A 22115-nucleotide genomic window follows, 5' to 3' on the forward strand; every position below is an offset into this window, starting at 1 on the left:
AGTTCTCAGTCTGCTCAGGGCTTTGGGCAAACTGTTGTGTAATGCCAGCAATTCTCAGTAATAAATTGTTCCCTGTGTTCTCTGCCAGAGAATGTTTGACAGCATTGCACATGGGGATCATTTCCAAAGAATGCTGTACCAAGTATCCCACACAGGGCTTCACTGGCTTCTCAGGGTAACAAGTTCCCAGCTGGGAGGTTGCTGTTACATCTGTCGGAAGGTGAAGGTTAGGGTTCCAGGCAAGAAGAAAAGGAAGCAATTTATTTCCACCTCTTACCTTCCCTGTCAGCTTGGATGACCGTTTCAGCTTCAGGGATGAGATCCCCTTCAAAATTTTGTTATCCCTTCTGCCTTCTCTCTGCAACACACATTACCACTATAGGAAATTAGTTCAATGCACAGCAAGAATGATTCATTAAGGACAGAAAGATGCTCAAGTAAAGATGTTTTTGTTTTGTCCTGTCCTGCCAGAAGGAGCTGCAGTGTCCTGTCCAGGACTAATTGGAGCTCTTTTGTACTCTTAGCATTTCAAGTACAGTAGCATGAAAGGGTTCCTTTGCTTTTCTCACTCTTGGTAGAGCAGCACAGAAACCAAGGAAGGCAAATGAAAACACGAACATAGCCTGCTTCTCTCACCATATTTGGGCTGTCATTCCTCAGCTGGACCTGATTTTTCCTGCCAAGTGTGTCATATATCTGTGTCATCACGGAGCTGTTCTTGGTGGTGGAATTCTTGGCAAACATTGCTGGCTCTGGCAGGTCCCCCATGAACCTGAGGATGATCACCCACACCACTAGAGAAGCCTGTAGTAGTGGAAAGCAAAATCAGATACCTCCAAGAGAACCAATGCCTCATGCCATTTCTGCCTGTTTAGATAAGAGCATTTCTTTCCTTTACCCAATCCAAATTGTTAAAATTCCCATCTCCTCCTGCTATTTACACCAGGAGTTTAATTTCACGTCAAACAACATGAGAGAAACACTTACAACACTTTAATGCCAAAGGAAGAGGGTGCAGCTGTGGTGAGAATATCAGATTTGCTCTGTGATCGGTGAGCCCTCACCATTCCCTTGACTGGCACCTTGCAGGTGTGCTGTGGCTGGAGTGAGGTGGAGGAACCTTGGCTGAACTGCACCCTGCATTTACCCAGCTGGGAAGTGGAGTGGACTCTTCCAGGAGCCCTCATGGCCAGAACAAGAAAGCCAAGTAATAGTGAAGTTCCTGACACATGGGATCCTCATTTCTGCAAGGCTGCTTAGCATCAAGGAAAACATCCTCCCTAATGAAAACATCCTCCCTAATCCCCCTCTGGTTCAACAGGATATTGGAGGCCTGGCCCTTCCCCTTCTGTCCTAACTCACAGATCAGTCAGCAACCCTAACAAGGGCAGAGAAATGGGTGAGCTCTGGTGCTTTTTCTCTCTGGTCCGTTTTTGCCTCCAAAGGGTAACTTCTGGAGAAGCCAAAACAAACCTCTGAGTTCCCTCTTTGGGTAGACTGAAGGTAACCAGAGATCCTGAGTTGGGCAGGTGTTTGTGGGAAGTGCTTGCCTGTAAAGTGCCACAAAATGCCGAAGAGAACTGTTACTTTTCATGCAAGTGCTTCAGACTATCTGCTTGGCTCTAGAGTCTCTGGCTCCCAGGGCTGTGCCAGAGAGCCTGGGATGAGGGGAGGACCCAAGGATGAGGGGAGCTGTAAAGCCAGGGCTGTGGACAGAGCAGGTTCAACAAGAAGAAGGAGCAAGATACCAGGACATTGTCCCTGTCATCGTGGTAGAGTAGTGGGTGCCGTAGCTGTCTCCGGATATGAGTATGTGTAGAAGACCCCTGGAAATAAGTAGCTGCAAACTTGGGGAAGGTGTACTCTTCCAAGCCATCTGCTTCCTCTTCGAGCTCCACACTCATAGGAACCATGTCCAGGTCCACCTCCTCCAGCTTGTTAGGCTTCGTTTCCAAGTCCTGTGCAGAACATGAGGAAGAAGCATATTTTCTTTCCCTGAACTCTGATAATCTTATGTTTGTTTTGTTTGTTTTTTTTTTCTTCATCATAGCTCCTCCTTTCCAGCTAACCTCAAAGCTACTACTAACAGATCATTTGGACTCAGAGCTTGTCCTTCTGAGATACATCCACTTCATATGGCCTTTCTGCCTTGGTCCTCAGCAACAATATTGGTGATGGAAAATCCAGGTGTTACCTCATTGTTTATATCCTGCACTAACCCAGACCATTCTATTTTGCCCACCTCTCCCTATGCAATTCCATCCTCTACAGCTGTCAGGACTAATATATATCAAGTTTTGCTTTTAAGAACATGGGATAACTTAGGTTATGAACTTTCAGCTTTCAGGCAGAAAATCACCAACAGAGTTTGGTACCAAATGCAGAGAATGGCACTGTTTGTCTGTGTGAGATCCTGGATCCAAATCTCACTGAGTTATTCATATGGGTTGGAACCAACTCAATGTGTGTGTGTGCATGTGGGCCTCTTTCCTTCTTTTCCCTCCTCTCCTGCAACCTGAACCATGTGAACCATCAGATCTAGTTGGTAACTATTTTTCCTTTTTTCTCTCTCTTTCTCTTCTGCTGCTGCCTGACCATGTGACCACTTTCCCCTTTCTGCTTCTCGCTTTTGTCTCTTTTTCTTTACTCTTTTAATCTGTTTTCTTCTTTTCCTCTTTTCCTTCCCTTGTGGGTAACTTAAAACCAATGAATTGTGTTCTACTACAGCTAGTATATTGATTCTATGGAATGGGGTTTTGTACAGAGTGTTTTAGTGAAATGCTTTTTCTTGGTTATATTTTATTCCTTTTGCCAAAATATCTTATTTTTCTCACTAAATTAAAAGTATTTCTCTTAGAGAAGAGCGTATGACTCTTTCTCCGGATGCTGATTAGAGGTTATAATGAACCAAAAGGCTTTTAAAAAGTCTTAAAAAAACTGTAACCGCTCTGGGTAACTTAGGGCTTCAAATCCAGAGTGTAACACGCTGTGCCAAAGAAACAAATCTGCAGTTAGAAGCTACATAGTCCTCAAAATGCATGTGACCAAAAACTGTTGGGAACTGACCTCTGAAAGCAGATATCACAGTGACTGTCTGGATGACTAATTTGGGTGATTCTTTCACTGCACAGAGGTTCATTAAATGGAACTGACCACTGACGGAATTCCAGCAGTCGATGGACTTACACAACGGATAAGTGTGACCCATTACCAGTCTGCAGCTCTGTACCTCAAAACCCAGAGGAGCCTGTCCTTCTTGGCCTCCAATCATAGAAGGTAAAAATCCAAAAATTTTGTCCACCATTTCTTGGTCACTGATAACGTCATGATTTGTTGGTGTGTTGCTCCTTTGTCTTGCTTCGGCCTCCTCTCTCTCCTGAGTTGCCAGGTGTAGAAATAAACACAGAAATAGGTTAGGCATGACCTGAACATAATTTTGTTAGAAGGAAGGAGCGTGAAGATGAAACACTATTACAGAGGTGTGTGACAGTGAGGTCCAGCCCTGCCAGTGCAGTAGTGGAATGGGAAATCAAATGTTGCTTGTGCCAAGCAGTCACAAGACCTGGCACATAAGCAGCAGGGCCTTGCTCTTACAGCTGTCCTTATGGACTGTTGGCCCATTGCTAATGATGTGCAATTATTCAAGAACTTTATCAACAAGATATAATACAGGGAAAACACAGAATTTCTAGCAGCAGAAAAGCCCACAGTACTTAAAATTTAAAAAGGTTTTGTGTCAGGGGGTTGTAATAGCATTGGGCATATTTGGCTAACGTGTCAGCTCATGCTGCAGTCAGAAATGTGTATGTGTTTGGCTTGTCCCATTTTCAAAGCAGTATTACAAATAGGTTTACAACTACGTTTTCTCTTTCTTAAAATATAGCAGCGCTCAGATGTTTGAACAAGCCTGCAGGTCTGGGCTAGGCAAGGGCAAGCTCTCTTGTCAGCCAAGGAACATAGCACTCAGTGTTCTTCCACCAACATACCTACCTTCATAGCTTCTTCCATTGCTTTCACTGGTCCAAGGACTTGGATGAGATGCTTCTCTTCTTCCAAGTCAATATTCCTGGCTTCCAGCTTGTTCTGCGGACAACATTCTGTGACCATTTGTACAACTGCTGAGCCAAGTCCCTTCAGCCATTAACACACTGTCCACACCAGCACTTTTTCCCAACAGGGACTCAGTTCTAGATTGGGCATTTTAGGGAACAGACAAATCTGCAAATTGGCTTTGTCCTGTTTATACAGCATTAGTACAGAAAGGAAATCATGGAGAGGCCTCCCACGTGCTGTGGACCATCAAGGACTGGTAGGTAGCACATGAGACACTGCATTAGGATTCCCTTCATGGAACCCTGAGTGCCATTAGCAGGCCTTGCTGTAGAAATGGATCTCCCCTTGCAGGAGAAATACAGGCACACATCTTTTGTCCTGCCTTCTGTCAAAACCCCTTCAGCTGTGTCAGTGAAGTTTTGACCCATGATAATGATCCCATAAAAGCAAATGCAAACAAGATCAGTCTGCCTAACACTCTGCTTTTGCGCTTGACAAGAGCTCAAAATAAAATCCCCCAAAATGAACATCCACACCTAGCGCTATGCTGTGACAATGCTTGTTGTTCACGACACTGGAATTTCAGAGAAGCAACGTGTTCCCGAGGCATCTGCGAGCGTACCTCCCCCTTCCTCCTGCGGTAGGTCTGGCGAGCCAACATGCCCCTCGCGTACGCCTGTATGACACACACGGCTCTCCTCTGCTCCGCCACCTTCTGGCGCACCAGGAAACCCCGGCACCGGGCTTGGAGCCTGATGAGACGGGCCCGGGTGGCCCCGTAGTGCTGAGCCAGCTGCCGGCTGCGGTACAGGGCCTGCAGGCGCCCGAAACCCAGCATTGCCTGCGGATGGGAGAAACAGGGAGCCACGTCAACACCAGAGAGACTGCCAGTGAGCTGGGATGGGGACAGGGCAACACAGTTCAGTAACTGCATAAAGACGCTGGATGTGGCTGATGTAATAGTACTTGTTAGGCTTTATTTGCTGCCAGTAATACGACTTTAAAACCAGATATGTAGAGCTGTTTGGGGGATCTGTTCAGGGAATGGCTCCAGAGAGCAGCAGTGATAGCCTGGGATTATGACAAGGGAAGGGACAGAGCAGAAATGAAGCCAAGTGAATGGAAGCAAGCAGACAAGGTCACACCCTTGGAGCCATGGGTGTGGCAATTGCAAGAGAAGCAGCAGAGGAGGGTTCCTATCTCACCAGAAAGCATTATTCAGCAAGCCCTGAGAGGTCCCAGAGCCCTCCTTGGACTTTACACCCTGCCATCTTGCCTCTCCTCCCTTCAGTTGTGAATATCTTCATTCCTAAAAGTCTACTCAGTGTGGCAGGGTATAGTAGATAAACAAACACACACATGGACACACACACACACATATATATACATATATGTATGTACACCTTCATCTTACCATTTTGAAGTCCTTCCGGCAGCAGTAGCCTCTCCAGGCTGACTGAATGGCTACAGCAGACTTTCTCTGTTTCAGGAACTGCTTCCTAAGCAGACAGACAATATGAGGTGACAAACAATAGGTTATCTCTGTTGCTTCTTATGACAGTGTGATAAACAACAGTAATAAAGAATAAGGTGGCATTTCTTTCCCTTTTTTTTTCCTGGAATGTCTCCAGTCTGATCTCAACCTTGTTTCCTGCAAAAATACTCACAAAAACTGCAGACCAAATTCATTGCTATGGTCAGAGAGCTCTGTAAGAACTGAAAACCCCTTACATCAAGGGTGGATAAGTTATTTCAAACTAAAACCAGACAAAATGCAAGAATTATGCATCTTTGGCAAAGAGAAGGAAACTAGTTAGTTTCTATCTGATTCTTTTCTAGGCATTGTATCAAAGAAGCATCCTAAATAAGAGAATTCTTGTAGCTCTGAGGAGGACACAGATTGCATAGGGATTTCCTGCTTTCCAGATATCTATTGTTTACTAGAAATACTAAGAACAAATCCTCCTTCCAACCCTTCCTCTTCATACAAGCTGCATGTGCCACAGCCCTGCATTTTGAAAAGCATTGTGAAAATAAAAAAAAATTAGCCAAAACAAATCCTTGTGCAAAATCTGCATAGATACACTGTGCACTCTTACATGATGAGCATGGAATTTAGGGCTGGTGGAAGGTGTAGACTGGTACATTTCATGCTTAGAAATGCTGCAGAGAGTGTGTTCAGCTGCACCACAAAGATAACAGCTTCAAACCAAAGTGACTTCTCTCTTACAAGAGCACTGACCTGTCCTTCAATCCTCTCATCACCTTCTGGATAAGAAGAACCTTATCTGTGAGTATATTTTCACGTTGCAGCTCCAACACAGTATCATGATGATCCTGTTAAAAGAAAGTGTGGATACACCAGGTGAGCAGACACACCTACAGCCTCTGAAAACTGGGCACGTGGTCTGAAAGAGGCCCAAAATCAGCATGACGTAGCGTAATGTGATCAAAATGCATTTGTGGGACGTCAGTAGGATGAGTACACACCACGTGAGCACACCTGGTCTGTCATAAACAAGCAGTAAGACTGTTTTACCTGGGGGAATGCTACAGGCAAGGTGGTTTCCTGCAACAGTGTACTAGTACCCCATTCTTCTTCATGCTCCACTACATTGCACTGTACTGTTCAGAAACAGGATCAGCCTCTCCTACACCAAACTGTCTCCACTGAATTATTTGGCCTTCAGGAACAAAGATCCAGCTTCATATTCAAGAGACAGCCGAGTCCTCCTAGGTCACCACTGTTGCACAAGCAGCTGTACTATGAAGCATCCAGTCTTTCAGGAGAAGAGACAATAAACTGTCCTTTTTTACTTACTTTAAGGAAAATCTTGGTCCTTCCAACTTGCCAGCTTTCATCTTTGCCCAGCGCTGCCTCGGCGATGCTGATGCAGCTCTGTCGAGCATCGTTCTTCAGCTGATGTGCAAAAGCATGATGATGTTAGGGCTTGGCTGTGAAACACAGCAGCTGTGCTATGCAAGGATCTACTGCCCTGCATTTCAAAGGGCGAAGAACAGAAACAGAGGAGGTCTTGCTGACCTCTGGGCTGACAGAATAATGAATGAAAGTGGTTCAGCTCAAATGGTCAGGAACAGGAGGAACACGACTGCATGGCCAAACGTTTCAAAATTCAAGTGTGAGGAAGATGTCAGAGACCTGAGAAGTGTGTGATTACAGAAAAGAAACATTTGAAGGCACATCCTGCCTGGGATGTCTCTATGGAGCAGGCCAAGGACAGCTGGACCTTAAAAGAGCTGTGCATTTTCAGCTAAGGCCCAAGTGAGTATGTAAGTATTTAGCTGTAATTACTGTGGTGACAATGCCCGTGATGGCAGCTCCTGTGATGACAGCTCTCTCAACTGTGCCAGCAATAATCCAAGAACTTCCTACCGTGCAAAAAACTAAAGCCTCATGAGGAAAAGTTAAACTAGCCTTAAACCATGTTTTTGCTTACACACCTGTTGTCGAAGAGACCATGGCAAGAGAACCCTGTATCTCTCAAAGAACTCCTCAAAGGTGTAGCGAATTGGGTACCCAGCTTTCCTGATCTGGATGGTCTCCATCATCCCCGAGTATCGCAGCTGTTTGATGCACAGCTCCCGGTCGAACAACTGACGGGGAAAGCACACAAGGAGGAGACTTAGCACTGTAAGAAGGTACACATCCAGCATCCCTCAGAATGTATCTGTTTCTTTAGTGCACTCAATTAATTCATTATGGGCATAAACAAGTTACCCCAGAGGGCCCTCAAGTTTGTGTATGTGAGCAGAAGAAACAGTCCATTAACTTCACTCTGGCTTTGGTAACCATTTTCAAATTCTAGAACCACAATTCCAGATGAACAGTGAATTGTTCGTGTCATTTTGCAGTGTGAGCAGCTGCAGTAGCAGCTGAGGCCCCTTGGGCACACCATGCAAAGCATACCAGGTGTGCTGCTTGTTTCTGATAGGCTCACTAAGCCACATGCAGGACTTCCAAAATATTCACTTGACCAACACCATACAAAGTTTTAGTGTAAAACTAAATCGAGATCTCCCAAGTTCCAGCCAAGTGTCTTAATGACAAACTGATTCCTCTGCTCCTGTAGTGTCAGACTAAGCCACACCACCCCTCTCACAAACTCCAACAGCTCTCCTATTCTCTCTCAGGCTATTTCATGGTATGAGCATGGTGGGATCCTAATGCTTTTTTTGGTCCCCTTCCTGAGAGGCTACAAACTCTCCAGTTTTGTCTTTTGCTTTACAGAAAAGATAACTATATATCTATAACTCTGCTCAGAAATACATGTATGTGCTTTTTTTGCCATCCACTACTGTGGAACGTATTTTTTGAGATTTTTTTGTACATTAACAATGTTATATCCTCCTACTGTCTTAATTGCAGGAATAGCCTGTACTCCAGCTCTTCTTGGCTGCAGCCAAGTACAGCTCTGAAGTGCTACACAGCAGCTGACAGCTTTTTTTTCTGATTAAAAACCTTACTGAAGACAAGAGCTCATATTGTTAGAACATTACCAGTGGTTTCTTGTAGTCATTAGGCTTGATGCAGCGGATGAAGTATGGCTGGCACTGCTCCAGGATTTTCATTAGTTTTTCCAGGGATTGCTTGAACTGTCCTCCCAGAGTAGAGAGCCGCTTGGTGGTATCCAAGCCCTGGGAAGAGTGAGCACGAGCTGACTGCTAAACATTCACTGTCAGAGGCCAATTAATAAAATTTGGTATTTTTGTACAGCATAGCAGTATCACACAGCTCCCAGAAAAAAATTATTTACCTACATGGAAATTAAATTGGACATTTTCACTTTATTAATTTTGGTTTATTCTTGCAAAGACACCCCATTAAGTGTTTTCACTTGCTTGGGCACTAAGTTCCAGCAATGAAGGTGGCTGTGGTAGAAGAAATTCCACCTACAGGAGCCCACATACACCTGTCTCTTGTAACCAAGGCTGTGTTTAGTGTAGGGCCTGGGTGCCAAGTGTGATTCCTGGGAGTGTACCTGAAAGCTTTGTGAGGAACAGCCACTCCCAAAACAGTAATAACCTCCAGGCCAGATGTTTTGCTGCCATCAGAGATAAGAATGCTAAAGATCCAGAACAGCCTATTTCTTAGGAATTAGGATGACTGATCACCATTAATACTACAGTAAGCAGTCAGAAGGCAAACTTTTACTGGAGGCTGAGAGCCACTCCAGACTTCCCCAGCTTCTCTGACACCACAGTTCCACACAAATCATCACATTAGGCTTAAGCTTCCTTCTCTCAGCATGTTCTATGGGCACACTAAATTGCAGTGACACCAGTACAGATTCCAAGTAACAGAAGGACTCCAGTGGCCTTTTCCATACAGGCATGGAGCTGATTGTTGCAGCACAACACAGCTGGTTTGCTCATTTTAGGGGATGGGGGGTGGGTAAGTGGGTTGTGGTGGGTTTTTTATTTTTTTCCAAGTAAATAATTTAAAGTCTAGTGGCTCCTCTCAATTCCATGGTCTTTACAGTACTTCACTCTGCTCTGTTCTTACATCTCAAGTGCCCTTTTGAACACTCAAATTGCCACCCTCTGCTTTAGTTACAGGGCAAGGCTGCCCTCCAGTGATGAAAGACTTGTCTTTGGCAAACAGCTCCTGGGAATGTCTTGTCACAGCTCGGATGCCTCTTGGGGCTAACAAGCATCTGAAGTAGGTAATGATAACAGCATACACATATTTAAGCTGTGTAAGAGTTAAAAGCTTTCACTCCCAGACCTCAGAGTCTTTCTGCTCTACCCTCAGTGGCAATGCCACAAAAGGCTGGAGCCCATGCCCTCATGATCTCACACATGTAACACTGTTAAAGCTCAATTTGTTGTTGACTTTTGACTTAATGGTGACTTTTCTGCCCTGCTGTGTCAGGAGAGGAACTGTGGGACCTCAGGACAAAAAAGTGTTTTCTGGCACTTAGTTCATTATTCTTTTCTGCTTCTTAAGCTTCCCAATGGTAGCCCCACCTATTAATTATTTGAAAATTAATAGGGGTATTTCAGCTAATTTCTGTGCATTTTGAAATGGATAGCCCACATTTAGTATCTCCTTTCTTGACATGCTGCTGTGCTTTTTTTTCAGTAACACAGCCTTATTTATAGGAACAAAAGCCATTAGAGCAATGCAGATAGATCTGATATTTAATCTGAAGGTATTCATAGCATTTAAGAGATGCTAAGCCAGTTCTCTGTTGCTGCTTGTACCACTTCTGATGTTCTTTGCCCCCAGGATGTTTACCTGTCCATGGCCAGGTGTTCTGGACAGCAGAAAGCCACACTGAGACAAAGACAGAGGAAGAAAGAACAGGATCAGAAAACAATGCCAGGAGAATAGAAGATAAGAGGTGAGGTAGCAAGCTGACTGTTCCGTGTCCTGACAGGAAAACTCAAAGATGTAAACAGTAAAAGCAAAAGTACCTTTACACACTGATGACACCACGTTGTTAAATGCTCAGAAATCACAGTATGTGAAAGTTGAAGCAGGGCAAAGAACCTGAACTCTGCCCCAGCGCTGTTTCCAGTCCGCTGCACTTTACACCCTCATTTTCACTGGGCACAGAGAAGGCTCCCTCCACCACCAGGCACAGATGAACCTGACAATGAGCCATCATGGACTTTGTCATAAAGCCTCTGGGCAAGGAGGGAGAGCTAAAATCGCAGCAGTATTCAGGGCAGTGAGACTGTCTCTACAGGTGTCACTGGGAGAAGGAGACAGAGTATCTTTCTGTGACAGCACAGCTCTTTGCTCCTGTTGTGCTCCCTGTCAGCCCTCTATAAGAGTGGGTAGGCCAGGACCCACTGAGAGGCCCAGTGAGACCCCTTAGAGTTCTGGTCCCAGCAGACTGGCTGCCTGTGCAGTATGGCAGCAGCTTCACTGCTGTGCTGGCTTTGCTGGGGGGTCTCTGGTTGGTGCCTTGTCCATTCCAATGAAGGTTTTGAACCCCCACATAATTTCCACCCCTCTGAGCGATGTGGATGCTGGGTGGATGCCCAGGCACATGCAGATCACCCATCCAGCTGATGACAGCATGTGGGGGGGGTACCATGACTCAGGGATGTGGGCAGCCTGCAGGCATGGCTGCACAGTGTCCAGGGACACAGACCTGGGTGATGGGGCTGACAGTGCACTTGTTTACAGCACAAACACCACACCCCGACTTTCCTGCAGCTTCCTTTGCAGAAACAAGGTAAATGAAAGGGATAGGAATTTGCAAAGAAAAGAGAAAAAAAGAGGAGGTCAAGAACAGCTAGAGGAAGGGAAGAGAAATGAGTTTGTTTCTATAAGCCAGTGCCAGTAAGCCAACCTTGTAGACCTGGTCAGCTCCAAGGTGCCGGATGGTCCCACGTCCCAGAGTAGGTGGGGTCATTTCCACCTGGAAAATCTCTCTCAGGAATTTGTTTTTGGAGGAATGGACCACTTGCATTACATTAGCACTCAGTGTGTCACGATTTTTCTCCAGGAAATCTATAGGATGGAAACAAAATTATCACATCTGCAGCCTGCTGGCTCTAGCACCACTCTGTCTGCCTAAAATACAACTCATTTACAGTAACTTGCAGATAGATTTAGAGTAATCTTCCTGGCCAGCTTCAGATCAACACTACTCTTCACCCTCTGTATCCAGCAGAGAAAGACTCACCTTTTGATTCATAAAAGACAACCCCAGCAAAGTGATGGATGCCAAACTTGGTGTCATGAACACTCTTAGGTGGGATATAGACTTTACTTTTGCCATGGAGGGAATTGATTTTAACAAGCATGGTGGCATCTGTGCCCTAGAAACAAATACAGGCAAAAATGGACAGTTACCAGATTGTCCCCAGCACTGGCCTGTGCTCAGCAAACAAACAGAAGTGATGATCAGAGATAGCAAAAGCTCAATTTCTGCCCTTATTTGTGTAGTAGATCAGGAGGAAGGTAGTGCCAAAAGTATCTTCCCTTTTACACAGACCTCTCTCTCAATCACCATGACAGAACACACCATCAGAGCCCAAGGCCTGGTGTTCTAGGGCTGTACACAAGCCCCCATAACATTACTAACATCACCAGGTGCACTCAGATCTTTGGACCTCACAAGCAGAGCTGTCCCCCCCAACCTTCTCATGCCATCCTACCCAGGACACTCTAAGGGGTGCGTGCTCCTTCTCCTGGGCAGGCACTTTCTCATGATTCTTTCACTCCCCAGAGATCCCTGGAAGAATCCCCAAGCAGATACCAATCAGCATGCCCAGATGGTGAGTTCCAGAGGCAAGGCAGCCAGCTGGGTGCTTCTCTTCGAGGGGTACCATCACAATCTCATCCCCTCATGGTGCATGTGAGGCACTCACACTGTGCACTGTGTGCACTGGCCCTTCTAGTGAGGGCAGTGAGGGCTGTGCTTTCAGAATTCATGTGCTCTGGGAGTCATAGAAGAAGTGCCTTCTTGTCCTGACTGTGGGAGCACCCTCTTCTTAGGGAAGAAAGGAGAAAGCTGCTTGCCTGTATGTGATGCTCTCAAACTGTTACCCAAAGGACACAGACGAGCTGAGGCAGGGGCTCAGTTTTCTGGACAACCCCATTGCCATCTGATTCCTGCACTAGCAATCCTGCTTAGCCTCACTGTGCTCTGGAGGCTGAAAATTCTTTGCAGGGATATCTGAGATCAGATGCTACTTTCACCTCTGCTCTTCTGTTTGAGGTGCCTGGTCTTCTCAGAATAACCTTTCACAGAATCACAGGATTGTGGTAGACAACAGCCACAGTCTCTCCCTCATCCACTAAGCAGGTCACCTTCTCACAGAAGGAGATCAGGTTAGTCATGCCGACATCAGGACCCATGCTGACTGGGCCTGATCACCTTGTATGTGCTCTGTGATGGTGCTCAAAATGATCTATTCATGACCTTCCCCAGCACCAAGGTCAGGCTGACAGACCTGTAGTTCCCCTTCAGTTCCTCACAGTGGTGACATTCCTCAATTAGGTTTGTCAATCAGGAGAAGAAAGAGCAAGCTGCAGCCCAGACCAAGAGCAGAACAATACTCAAACAATAAACAATTTCAAAGATTTCCTAAGAAGCCCTTGTAAAATGATCTGGACTCCTTTCTTCTTTGTCTGGATCAGCTGTAAGAGTTTCAGCAGCGAGGTACCAGGAAGAGCAAATTCCAACAGAGAGTGAAGCAGTTGTGTAGTGAGGTAATTTAAAAGAAACATCAATGGGGAGAACACATTGCCTCTCCTTATGTGTCCAAAAGCCACCTTTGCACTTTTGTATCTGTAAAACCAAGTGCTCCCTGTGGGCTGTGTGCAAAGCCAGGCATTATGAGTGAAACCAGAGATTTACCTTTGGGAACCTGCTCTCTTCATCAATGAGGGAGATGATGTTCATGGGCTTGAGTGCAATGACTTCCAGAGCCTGGCGGTTGTCGGTGAAGTCGATGTTGTTCCAGGTAATGTGCTCTGCAAGGTATTCCTCCTGCTCCAGCTTGAAGACGTGTTGCACGAAGAACTGCTGAAGGTGCTCATTTGCAATGTTAATGCAGAGCTGCTCAAAGCTGGGGAAGAACAAGAGGAGAGCCAATGGTCATCCTTGGCCAATGCTGCAGTGCTCTCTGTTATTTGTTTATTCTCTGTATTAAATACATATCCAGATATACTACTGCTAAATTCCACAGTGCTGGTGACACCACCACTGCATGTTGCCAATCTTAGCAATACAAGAGAGCCATTTTCTGCTGTGCTAAAGATCAGCAGCAATGAGCCAACTGATGATTGAGTGTTGCTGAGTAGGCAAGGAAAGATCTCTTATGTGTTTCAAAAACTCCAGAGATAAAGGGGAACGTCTAACTGTGAAAATCGCTTGACTGCATCACTGTGTGACATGTTTCTGCTCACACTGGCACTGCCGATTCTTTTGTTAGTTACTCCTTTATGCTGCACCTGAGTGTGGTTACCTGGTAACTCCTGTGGCACACTGTGTGTGCCTGTGGAGTGCTCACCACAGTGAGGCCCCGTGGGGACTGCAGCCTTTGGGAACAGCATAAAACAACAGGAGAGAACACAAAAGAGAGAAGATGGACCAAAGAGATCCTAGATCCTGCTCCAGAAGTCAGTGAGGAATACTATCTTGTTGAAGGCAAGTGGCATCAGTTGAAATGGATTGGAAAAGACTGCAGAGTGTGCTGATGGTTTGTGGAGGACTGATGATATGGCAACTAAGAGAGCTGCTGTCCCCAGAGAGAACGGCAAACAGAAATGGTGCTCTGGGACTGGAACCACCAGTGGAAGAGGCAGCAGTGGTACAATGGTATACTGACCATGCTGTCCTGTCCTTAAGAGTGGAGAAATGAAGCAGCCAAAAAAAAAAAAGATGGAAGAACACTGAGAAAGATGTAAGCATGAGCTGAAATGGTCTCCTTTGTACTGTATGCCAAACGTATCCCAAGAGACATTATAAAATGGTATGGAAGAGGAAAGTTTGGTACAGAGACACAGGGACATATTACATCCTCACATAGTGGCTGTTTGCTCATAGCAGCCTCACAGCCACATCTTCTGAGAAAATTCCTGAGGTTTTGGAAGAGATGTGTAATGAATGCACCAAAATGAAGGTGGGGGAGGAGGCAGAAATATGACCAAGACTGAAGAAAAATGGAATCTGTGCATGATCATAATTGGGAAAATCCAGTAATGGAAATTTCAGTGCTTTTCTGAGAATCAGCATGATGATGAAAAAGCATGTGTCTGTCTAATTTTTTCATTCTTTCCCTTTACATCAGCTGCTTTTCAGCCTCTCACCTAGAGTCTCCTACCTGTTGTTGCTGAAGTTTTCAAACCCAAAAATGTCCAGCAGCCCAATGGACTGACGTCTGTCCTTATGCTTCTCAGAGGCTGGGTTGAAAATGGCTGAGTTGATCTTGTTCACTATCCACAGGAAAATCCGTCCATATATCCCCTGAGAAAAAAATGCAAGAGGAATTAAAGGCCACCATTAGAGTGACTGACATAGCTTACTGCTTGTTATTGTGCTGCTGTCAAACTGGGTCTGAGAACCATGAGGGCCAGGAGCCTTCTAGGTGACTGTCACGTCAGACTGCTCAGCCAGGAAGACAGACAGCTCTGAAAGCATCCTCAGTCTTCAAACATGGAAGCTGTAAGCACCAGTACCTTCACAAAGGCGTCCCTGCCGTCGGCAGCTTGAGCCACGTTCAGAGGCCTAGACACACTTTCTCCTCGGACAATGATGGAGAGGTTTGTGAGGCTGTTCTGCAGTTCGCTGGAGTCCACCTGGAGGAACAGTCATGGCAACCTGGTCATTCCAGGTGGATAAAGGAGATCCAGCAGTGTGATCCCTCACAGGAAGAGGGCTGTGACAAACTGCACGTCTAACAGCATTCACTGGCAATTTTGCCATCCCAGTTAAATATCTCCCCACCCAGAGAGACATCTGCAGCAGCATGACTGGAGTCTCAGCAGGAAGAATGGGACATGCCTGTTGGATGTGCATCGCTGCATAAAAACTCCAGACATGCTCTGTCAGCACGCTCAGGGAACAAGGTGAAGGAGGAACTGGTACAAGGAGATGAGTCGGTTACCTCGAGCAGTTTGGTGGCGATGGAGAAGTGTGGTGAGTCCATCACATCGGAGCAGTCCAGGTTGTCATACACGGCCGCTGCAAAGAGGAGACAGTTGGTCTGGGGGGAGCCATTTCTGCTACATTAGCAGCCTGTGCTGTTAATGCACTTGCATTTCTGTGATTCCGTAGCTCTGGGAATCTGGTAAGGCACTCAGTTCTCTTTTGAAAATCCCAGGTTTGATGATTTTACTAAGGATTTCAGCCAGGGATCCTGGGATCTACAGGGCTCTCACAACTCCAGAACATCAGGCTAAAAACAGCAGCCAAACTGACGAGGTTATTAATTTAAAATAGTAGCTTTTGAGGATCTGGGGAAGTGATGTTTGACTCCAGAAAAATGTGTTTCTGAAAATATTTTTTGTCTGTCTATCTGCTTGTGGGAAATTTGGGCAACAAAGGGAAATGAAGGAAATCCCTAATTTTAGCAGCCAGGGTTACTCCAAAGAATCCAGCTGGCATCAGTGCATCAGGCCCTCTGCATCACAAAGTGAGGAGCTCTTTTCTAAAATGTGAGAGCCTCTGGCATCCCACTGGTGGGTGTCACACTGTGCCTCTGCATACCTAAAGTGCACTTGTGCAGGTGAGTGTTCACCAGACTCAGCCAGGAGGATGACTGCTGTTATCTCCACAGCAAGCATCACTCAGCTGCTCCTGTGTCCCCTGGCTTGCCTAGCACAACAATCAGCACATGTAACAGGGCATTATACTTTCTGTTGTTTCAGTTTGTGTGATAAGGGCGTATTTACAACCATGGAAGTCTCATAGCATGACAAAATAACAGTAAGATTTTTTTTTTTCAAAACACTAGGCAGTGGAGTCACAAATCAGACTTTTATGGTGCTTGTTTGCTTGTCCTTCCAGCTCTGTTGACCTGTTCACACACGGCAGAGCAGCACAACCTAATCTGTACGGATGGAAGCGGGAAGCACCGAATGGAAGTACCTTTACCATGGAGTCTGAGCAAAGGCAAGCACAGACAGTGCTGAGTTTACCTTCGAACTCTACATTCCCCGAGGTGCAGGATGGCAGCCAGCATCTTGCTGATGTCCCAGTTCTCAGAATCTGAGAACATGAGGATCTTCATAGCCGAGCGGATGTGGGCATAATCCTTCGCGTCGTTCCGGCTGTCACAGGACATGCAGTTGCCCTGCAAGACACCACACCCACAGGTAAGGAAGATCCTCCTGGTACCCATACAAGGAAGAAAGGACCTGCAGGCTGACAAACCTTTGGACACTGTGGATATGCTGTGAGTCACTTGCCACAAGATCCAAGGTAATAACCTATTTAGGTATTTTTTATCTTCTTCCCATGGCTGTTTCTTCCTTCATCTTTACTCTCAAGAACCCATTAGCAGAGGGCTCAATAATGTATTTGTCTAGGGCTAAACAGAATTCTGAGGAAGCCAAAAGGACAAGCTGAAGGGAAGGTTGCTCTGGAGCATAGAAGGGCAGGAAGCTTTGACAAGGTTACCTACATTTACAAGGCCGTGCCCGTTTCTTTGGTTTCCCCTCTCTGTCAATGCACGATTAAGAGCCCTTATCCCAAATCAAAGCAAGTAGGATTGGATCAGTACTAGAAGGCAAATCTCAAAATAAAAATATTAGGTTCTAGTGAAGGCAAATGGAAGCATCCAAGGCAGAGTCAGAAGAACCTTCATCAAAGCCTGCACAGCAGATCCCAGGATGCTGCTCCTGATAGAAACTATTTTCAGCCTTAATGGAGATGGGGAAATGCCTTTTTTATCCTTGCTATTTCTGACGAAATAGTGTGATGATTACAAAAGTGAAATATTCCTAGACATTTTGGTCTACAGCATGTAGACATGCCAGCTTGTGCCAACAGCTGACCTTAACAAAACCATAGATATGTTCTCCTTTAATCCAGTCCTCCTGTCTCTCTATCATACTGCCCTCCTGTGACCCAGGGGCCTTTTTTATGGAATGAGCAATGGCTGAATTGCACTAATTGTACTCATCAGCTTTTGCTGCAAGATCACTGCTATTTTGAAAACATTATATTTGAAAAAATCTCGAGCAACTTAAATGGTTTTTCTTTTGAGACTCCAGAAAGGGATTATAAACTTGATTTAATTTCCCCTGAAACTAGATACCTAGCTCACACTAACTTCAGTAGAGGCAGGACTAAGCCCCATTTTTTCCACAGCTGTAGAACAGCCCAAATCAAACCAGATGACATATTTAATATGAGGTATCTACACAGGCTAAAGAACAGAATTTTCATTATGGCTTTCACGTCCTAAACCAAACAATTAGCTGTTTCCAAAAATCTCACTTATGAACACTCCACTGCTACCACAATGGCATCATAAACCCAGACAGGGGTGATTATATTGAATGCCAGCTGCCTGCATTGTGTATATAAGATTTATTAGATATAAGGACTAGGATTCTGCTTATTCATTTTCCTCCAAGGTACACATATGTAATTGCTGTTCTCCCTGGAATGAGATCCCTTGCATTCCTCCGAAATTTGAGTGCCTGGGAAAGTGGGGGATGTTTCCCACCTGCTTTAAGATGCTCTTTATGTTTCTGAAGTCTGACTTTGCTAGAAAGCTTTGACCTGCCTCAAGCTGCTTCCCACTGGTGAACAATACAATAAGCCTCTGAAACTGAGGCTCACAGCACTTTTGGTGTTACTGGCTTCTGGTACTCTAAGGAAAGGACTGTTCATATTTGGTAATTACCACCTGCAGCTCCTCCTGATTGTAACTGCTCACTGGGAAAAGCAAATGGCAGAGGGATAAACAGAGAAGAAAGCAGAGGCTATTACCATAGTGAGATACGTGTACTCTGAAGCAGTGCCCAGATTCAGCATCTTTTTCTGCTCTGTATTCATCCCCATTAGCATGCAGTAGAAGATGTGATAGTTCCTCTCCTCTGGAGCCTAAAAAAACAAAATAGGGCAATGGACAGCCTTGTCAAGATAAGCTTGTAACACAGGAGCAGGCAGAATGGACACCTGCCAGTGCCCTCACCTGCCGGCAAACCCGGGACTTCTCCAGAAGAAACTGTTCTATCCGGGCTCCTTCTATCACACCATTTTTGTTGAAGTGAATATCAATGTATTTCCCAAAGCGGCTTGAATTGTCATTTCGAATTGTCTTGGCATTTCCAAAAGCTGATGGGCAAGGACAGAGAAAGTATCTGGATTATTGCAGTTAATGAACATCAAGTCTATTTTTTATGCCCTTCTATTTTATTTGTGTTCCAAAAGACAGTGCTGGAAGCACTGGAGAATGTCTGGTCTCAGGCTGCCTCCTGAAGAGAGAGGCAGGCATACTGTGCATCCAGATGATTAGGTCCTAAAAGACATATTCCAGTTATACAAATGTGGTCTATATCTGGCCAGGCAAGAGAGTCTGAAGACTTCCAGAAGGATTTACTGGGATCACATTTGATCCCTGTACAGGGAAAGATGAGTGTCTCAGGGAGCTGCCCTACAGACACATCTGTGTCACTTTGCCACTGTCTAAGGTGAATGCTACACCAGGGGGCTTTGCCTTGGGCTCTGCATTCCCAAGGACTCTTGTGGTCCCAGCAGTTCAGGGTTACACTGTAGTGGCACCTCCTCTCACTGCGTGGGAGTGCTGTGGGCTTCATGGAGACACGGCAGGAAAGTATAGGGAACATCCACTGTGCATCATCACTGTTTTCAGGGGGCTTAGCAGTTATGTGATACAACAGTTCAAAGATCTGTTTCTGAATTTTTTTATCCTGAGATAAACATGGTAAATCCAGCATGTTTGCTAAATAACCCACCTTCCAGAATTGGGTTGGCCTCTAGGATTTGCTGCTCTATCCAGGAATGCTGGCCACTGACAGCTGCCAAAAACTGTAGTATTAGTTTTGTGCTTTCTGTTTTCCCCGCTCCAGATTCTCCACTGCAGTAAGAAACAAGATCATTACAGGTTTCCTTTCTTTTTTTTTTGGATAGGGTGGCAAAATGGCAGACCAAGTGAAAAAAAAAACCAAACAACCCACTTAAATTTACCCTGTGAATGGCAGATCAGACTGTCTTTCATAGAGGGCTAGAAAATTCTAGTCTTTCACCATCTTATCTGCTCCAATTTAAGTTCTGTTTTAGACTTAGGCTGAGGACTAAATTATCCCACCAATTAAAACCAAGCAAGTGCATGGAAGACATTCTCTACCTGTGCAAATTAAATGACACTTGCTTTTCTTCTTTACTGCATTACTAGATTGTCAGTGCTATCAGTCTTAGCACATCAACTGAGTTGCCTCAGCTATAATCAGATATTACTGAAATGAGACTCTGTGGTTCTTCACACTGATGACAAACAGAAAATGGATTGTTTATAGGATGAAACCAAGCTCCCCTCCATCTTCAGGTTAGCAGAGGTTATTTCTCTCCAGGAAATGTCTGTTCTCAGAAACTACATGTAACATAAGTACCATATCTCCAAGGTAAAAGACAGCCTTACATCACACAGGCTCCTAGTTTATGTTTCCATATGTAGTGACCACATGCAGAATGCAAAGCCACATTCAAAGATTCTGGGGGAAAACAGTGGACTTCAGAGGCCCCTTTTGCAGCCTAAACTGAAAATGAAGAAGCAGGGGAGAAATATTTCCTTCCTGTTGTCTATAGCCTTATCTGTGCCCTTCCATTTGGAAAGTCTACTGTCTCCACAAACGTTCCCCAAAACCATGCCAGACTTGGTTTCTGCTATCTGTCCTCTCAGTCCAGTCACCTGATCACACAGCACTGGTCTCTCCTGTTCCTCTTCATATTGAAGTAACAGTTGTCTGCAATGGCAAAGACATGAGGTGGTAGCTCTCCGATCCTCTTGTTACAGTACAGTCTGATCTGATCCACTGTGTAGAGGGGCAGCAGCTGGTACGGATTCACTGCTACCAGGATCGAGCCCGTGTAAGTCTGCAAAACAGTTGTGAGCATTACTGATAGCAGCAAACCTGCAAACAACAATACAGCAAAGCCACTGGCTGAATAAATCTAAACAGAGGCAGGAGGGAAGCCTGGGAGACCATAGCAGCCCAAGGTGAAGCTGAGAGCACAGTTCCTCACTAGACACTGCTGTTGAACATCCCAGGGTATGGAGGGGTTTGCCCAAGGAACAATGCTAGGTGTAATCTCCTTGGGAAATCACAGCAAAGCATGGAAAACACTGAATATTAATTATCATGTTACAACTTGGAAACTAAGAAACAAAATAAAAATGCCAAATTGCTCAGTCACAGATAAAACTTACAACGGGCAAAATACCTGGATTTGTTCTTATCTATTTTATTACATCAAAATCAAGTAAATGTTGGCTTGGACTGGAGGACAGTCATACTAGTTGGACTGATCCTGCAGGTAAGAGCTGCACTGAGTGTAACACAGGCTGGATTTAGCTCACTGTCAGTGACTGGAAATGATCGCTCGAGGAGAAAGTCAGCAGGGTCACTGCCTGTGCACAGAGCTGTGACTGCAGAGTCTGCTCTTAGTTAGCTCTCTTCTTCACAGCCAAGGTACTCAAATGAAAGAGGAGAAAAACTGTGTTGTGTCCCCTTGGCACCCTTGATCAGTAAAGGACTCAGAGGGCCCCATGTGTGAAAGGCTCACAGGCTGCTCAGGTCACCCTCTAAGTGTGACATAGAGGTCATTCCTCAGAGCGACCTGGCCTGGTGACTGTGGCACTCACATAGATTTTGTGCTCCTGGTGTCGGATGAAGAGGTTGTGCACCATGCCAGCTTCATGGAGATCCCCAAGGCGGATCATGTCCTCCACGCCCCGGACAGAGGAGGGGTGCATCGGACGCACCATGTGCATGTTCCGAGCTGTGATCCAGTGTTCCTGGAAAAGCCAAGGGACTGCCTTTAATGTGAGATGCTGCAGCTCAGAGGCAAGCACAGGAGAGCTCTGCCTTAGACCAGAGCAAGCTTCAGTGCAATCCATGCTCAAAACAAGCATGTTCTGACAAACAGGTGTCTGACCTACAGGAATTAACTGGTCTGCTGCTCCCCAGGACTGGATGATTTCAAACACTAAATGAAGCCATTCAGCTGGGTTCTGAACATCACCGAATTTAACACTGTTCAGAGTGCAGGTCTGTCAGGTCATCACAGCCACAATACTGTATGCTGTAGGGATTGACTGATTTCAGTGGGATCATGTCTTCACCTAAAGCTTCACCAAAGTTAGGAATTGGAGCCCAGCCACTTCCTTTTCCTAACTATGTAGATATAACCTCTATTTCAAGAAGCTCTGAATCTTCATAGTGCTTGGAGCTGGGAATGTCAGGGCATCATCTTATACTTGCCTTATTTTTATATTCTTTCTTTCATTATATCCTACCAAACATTATCCAAGTCAGACTATCTGGATAGATGGAGCTTTGGTCTGACCAAAAAGGGCCCTTCTTTTGTACTTTAAGTTTTATG

The 22115-nt window shown here is 45.4% G+C and overlaps 1 protein-coding gene across 1 annotated transcript in view; it reads right to left on the minus strand.

The window, feature by feature from the left end:
• The window catches only part of LOC126636106 (unconventional myosin-VIIb-like), a 47437-nt gene that overhangs the window by 20517 nt on the left and 4805 nt on the right, over positions 1-22115 (minus strand). The window contains 25 exon segments of the mRNA XM_050307990.1: positions 278-358; positions 637-804; positions 1749-1958; positions 3230-3376; positions 3991-4083; positions 4676-4894; positions 5468-5552; positions 6296-6390; positions 6875-6973; positions 7516-7668; positions 8572-8709; positions 10313-10351; positions 11379-11539; positions 11715-11850; positions 13395-13605; positions 14863-15005; positions 15218-15337; positions 15646-15722; positions 16679-16697; positions 16699-16833; positions 18480-18593; positions 18685-18827; positions 19469-19590; positions 20422-20606; positions 21376-21528. Coding sequence (XP_050163947.1) covers positions 278-358; positions 637-804; positions 1749-1958; positions 3230-3376; positions 3991-4083; positions 4676-4894; positions 5468-5552; positions 6296-6390; positions 6875-6973; positions 7516-7668; positions 8572-8709; positions 10313-10351; positions 11379-11539; positions 11715-11850; positions 13395-13605; positions 14863-15005; positions 15218-15337; positions 15646-15722; positions 16679-16697; positions 16699-16833; positions 18480-18593; positions 18685-18827; positions 19469-19590; positions 20422-20606; positions 21376-21528 — 3246 coding nt within the window.

Source organism: Myiozetetes cayanensis, unplaced genomic scaffold (assembly GCF_022539395.1).
Source record: "Myiozetetes cayanensis isolate MyiCay16 unplaced genomic scaffold, myiCay2020 scf13, whole genome shotgun sequence".
NCBI classification, from domain to species: domain Eukaryota; kingdom Metazoa; phylum Chordata; class Aves; order Passeriformes; family Tyrannidae; genus Myiozetetes; species Myiozetetes cayanensis.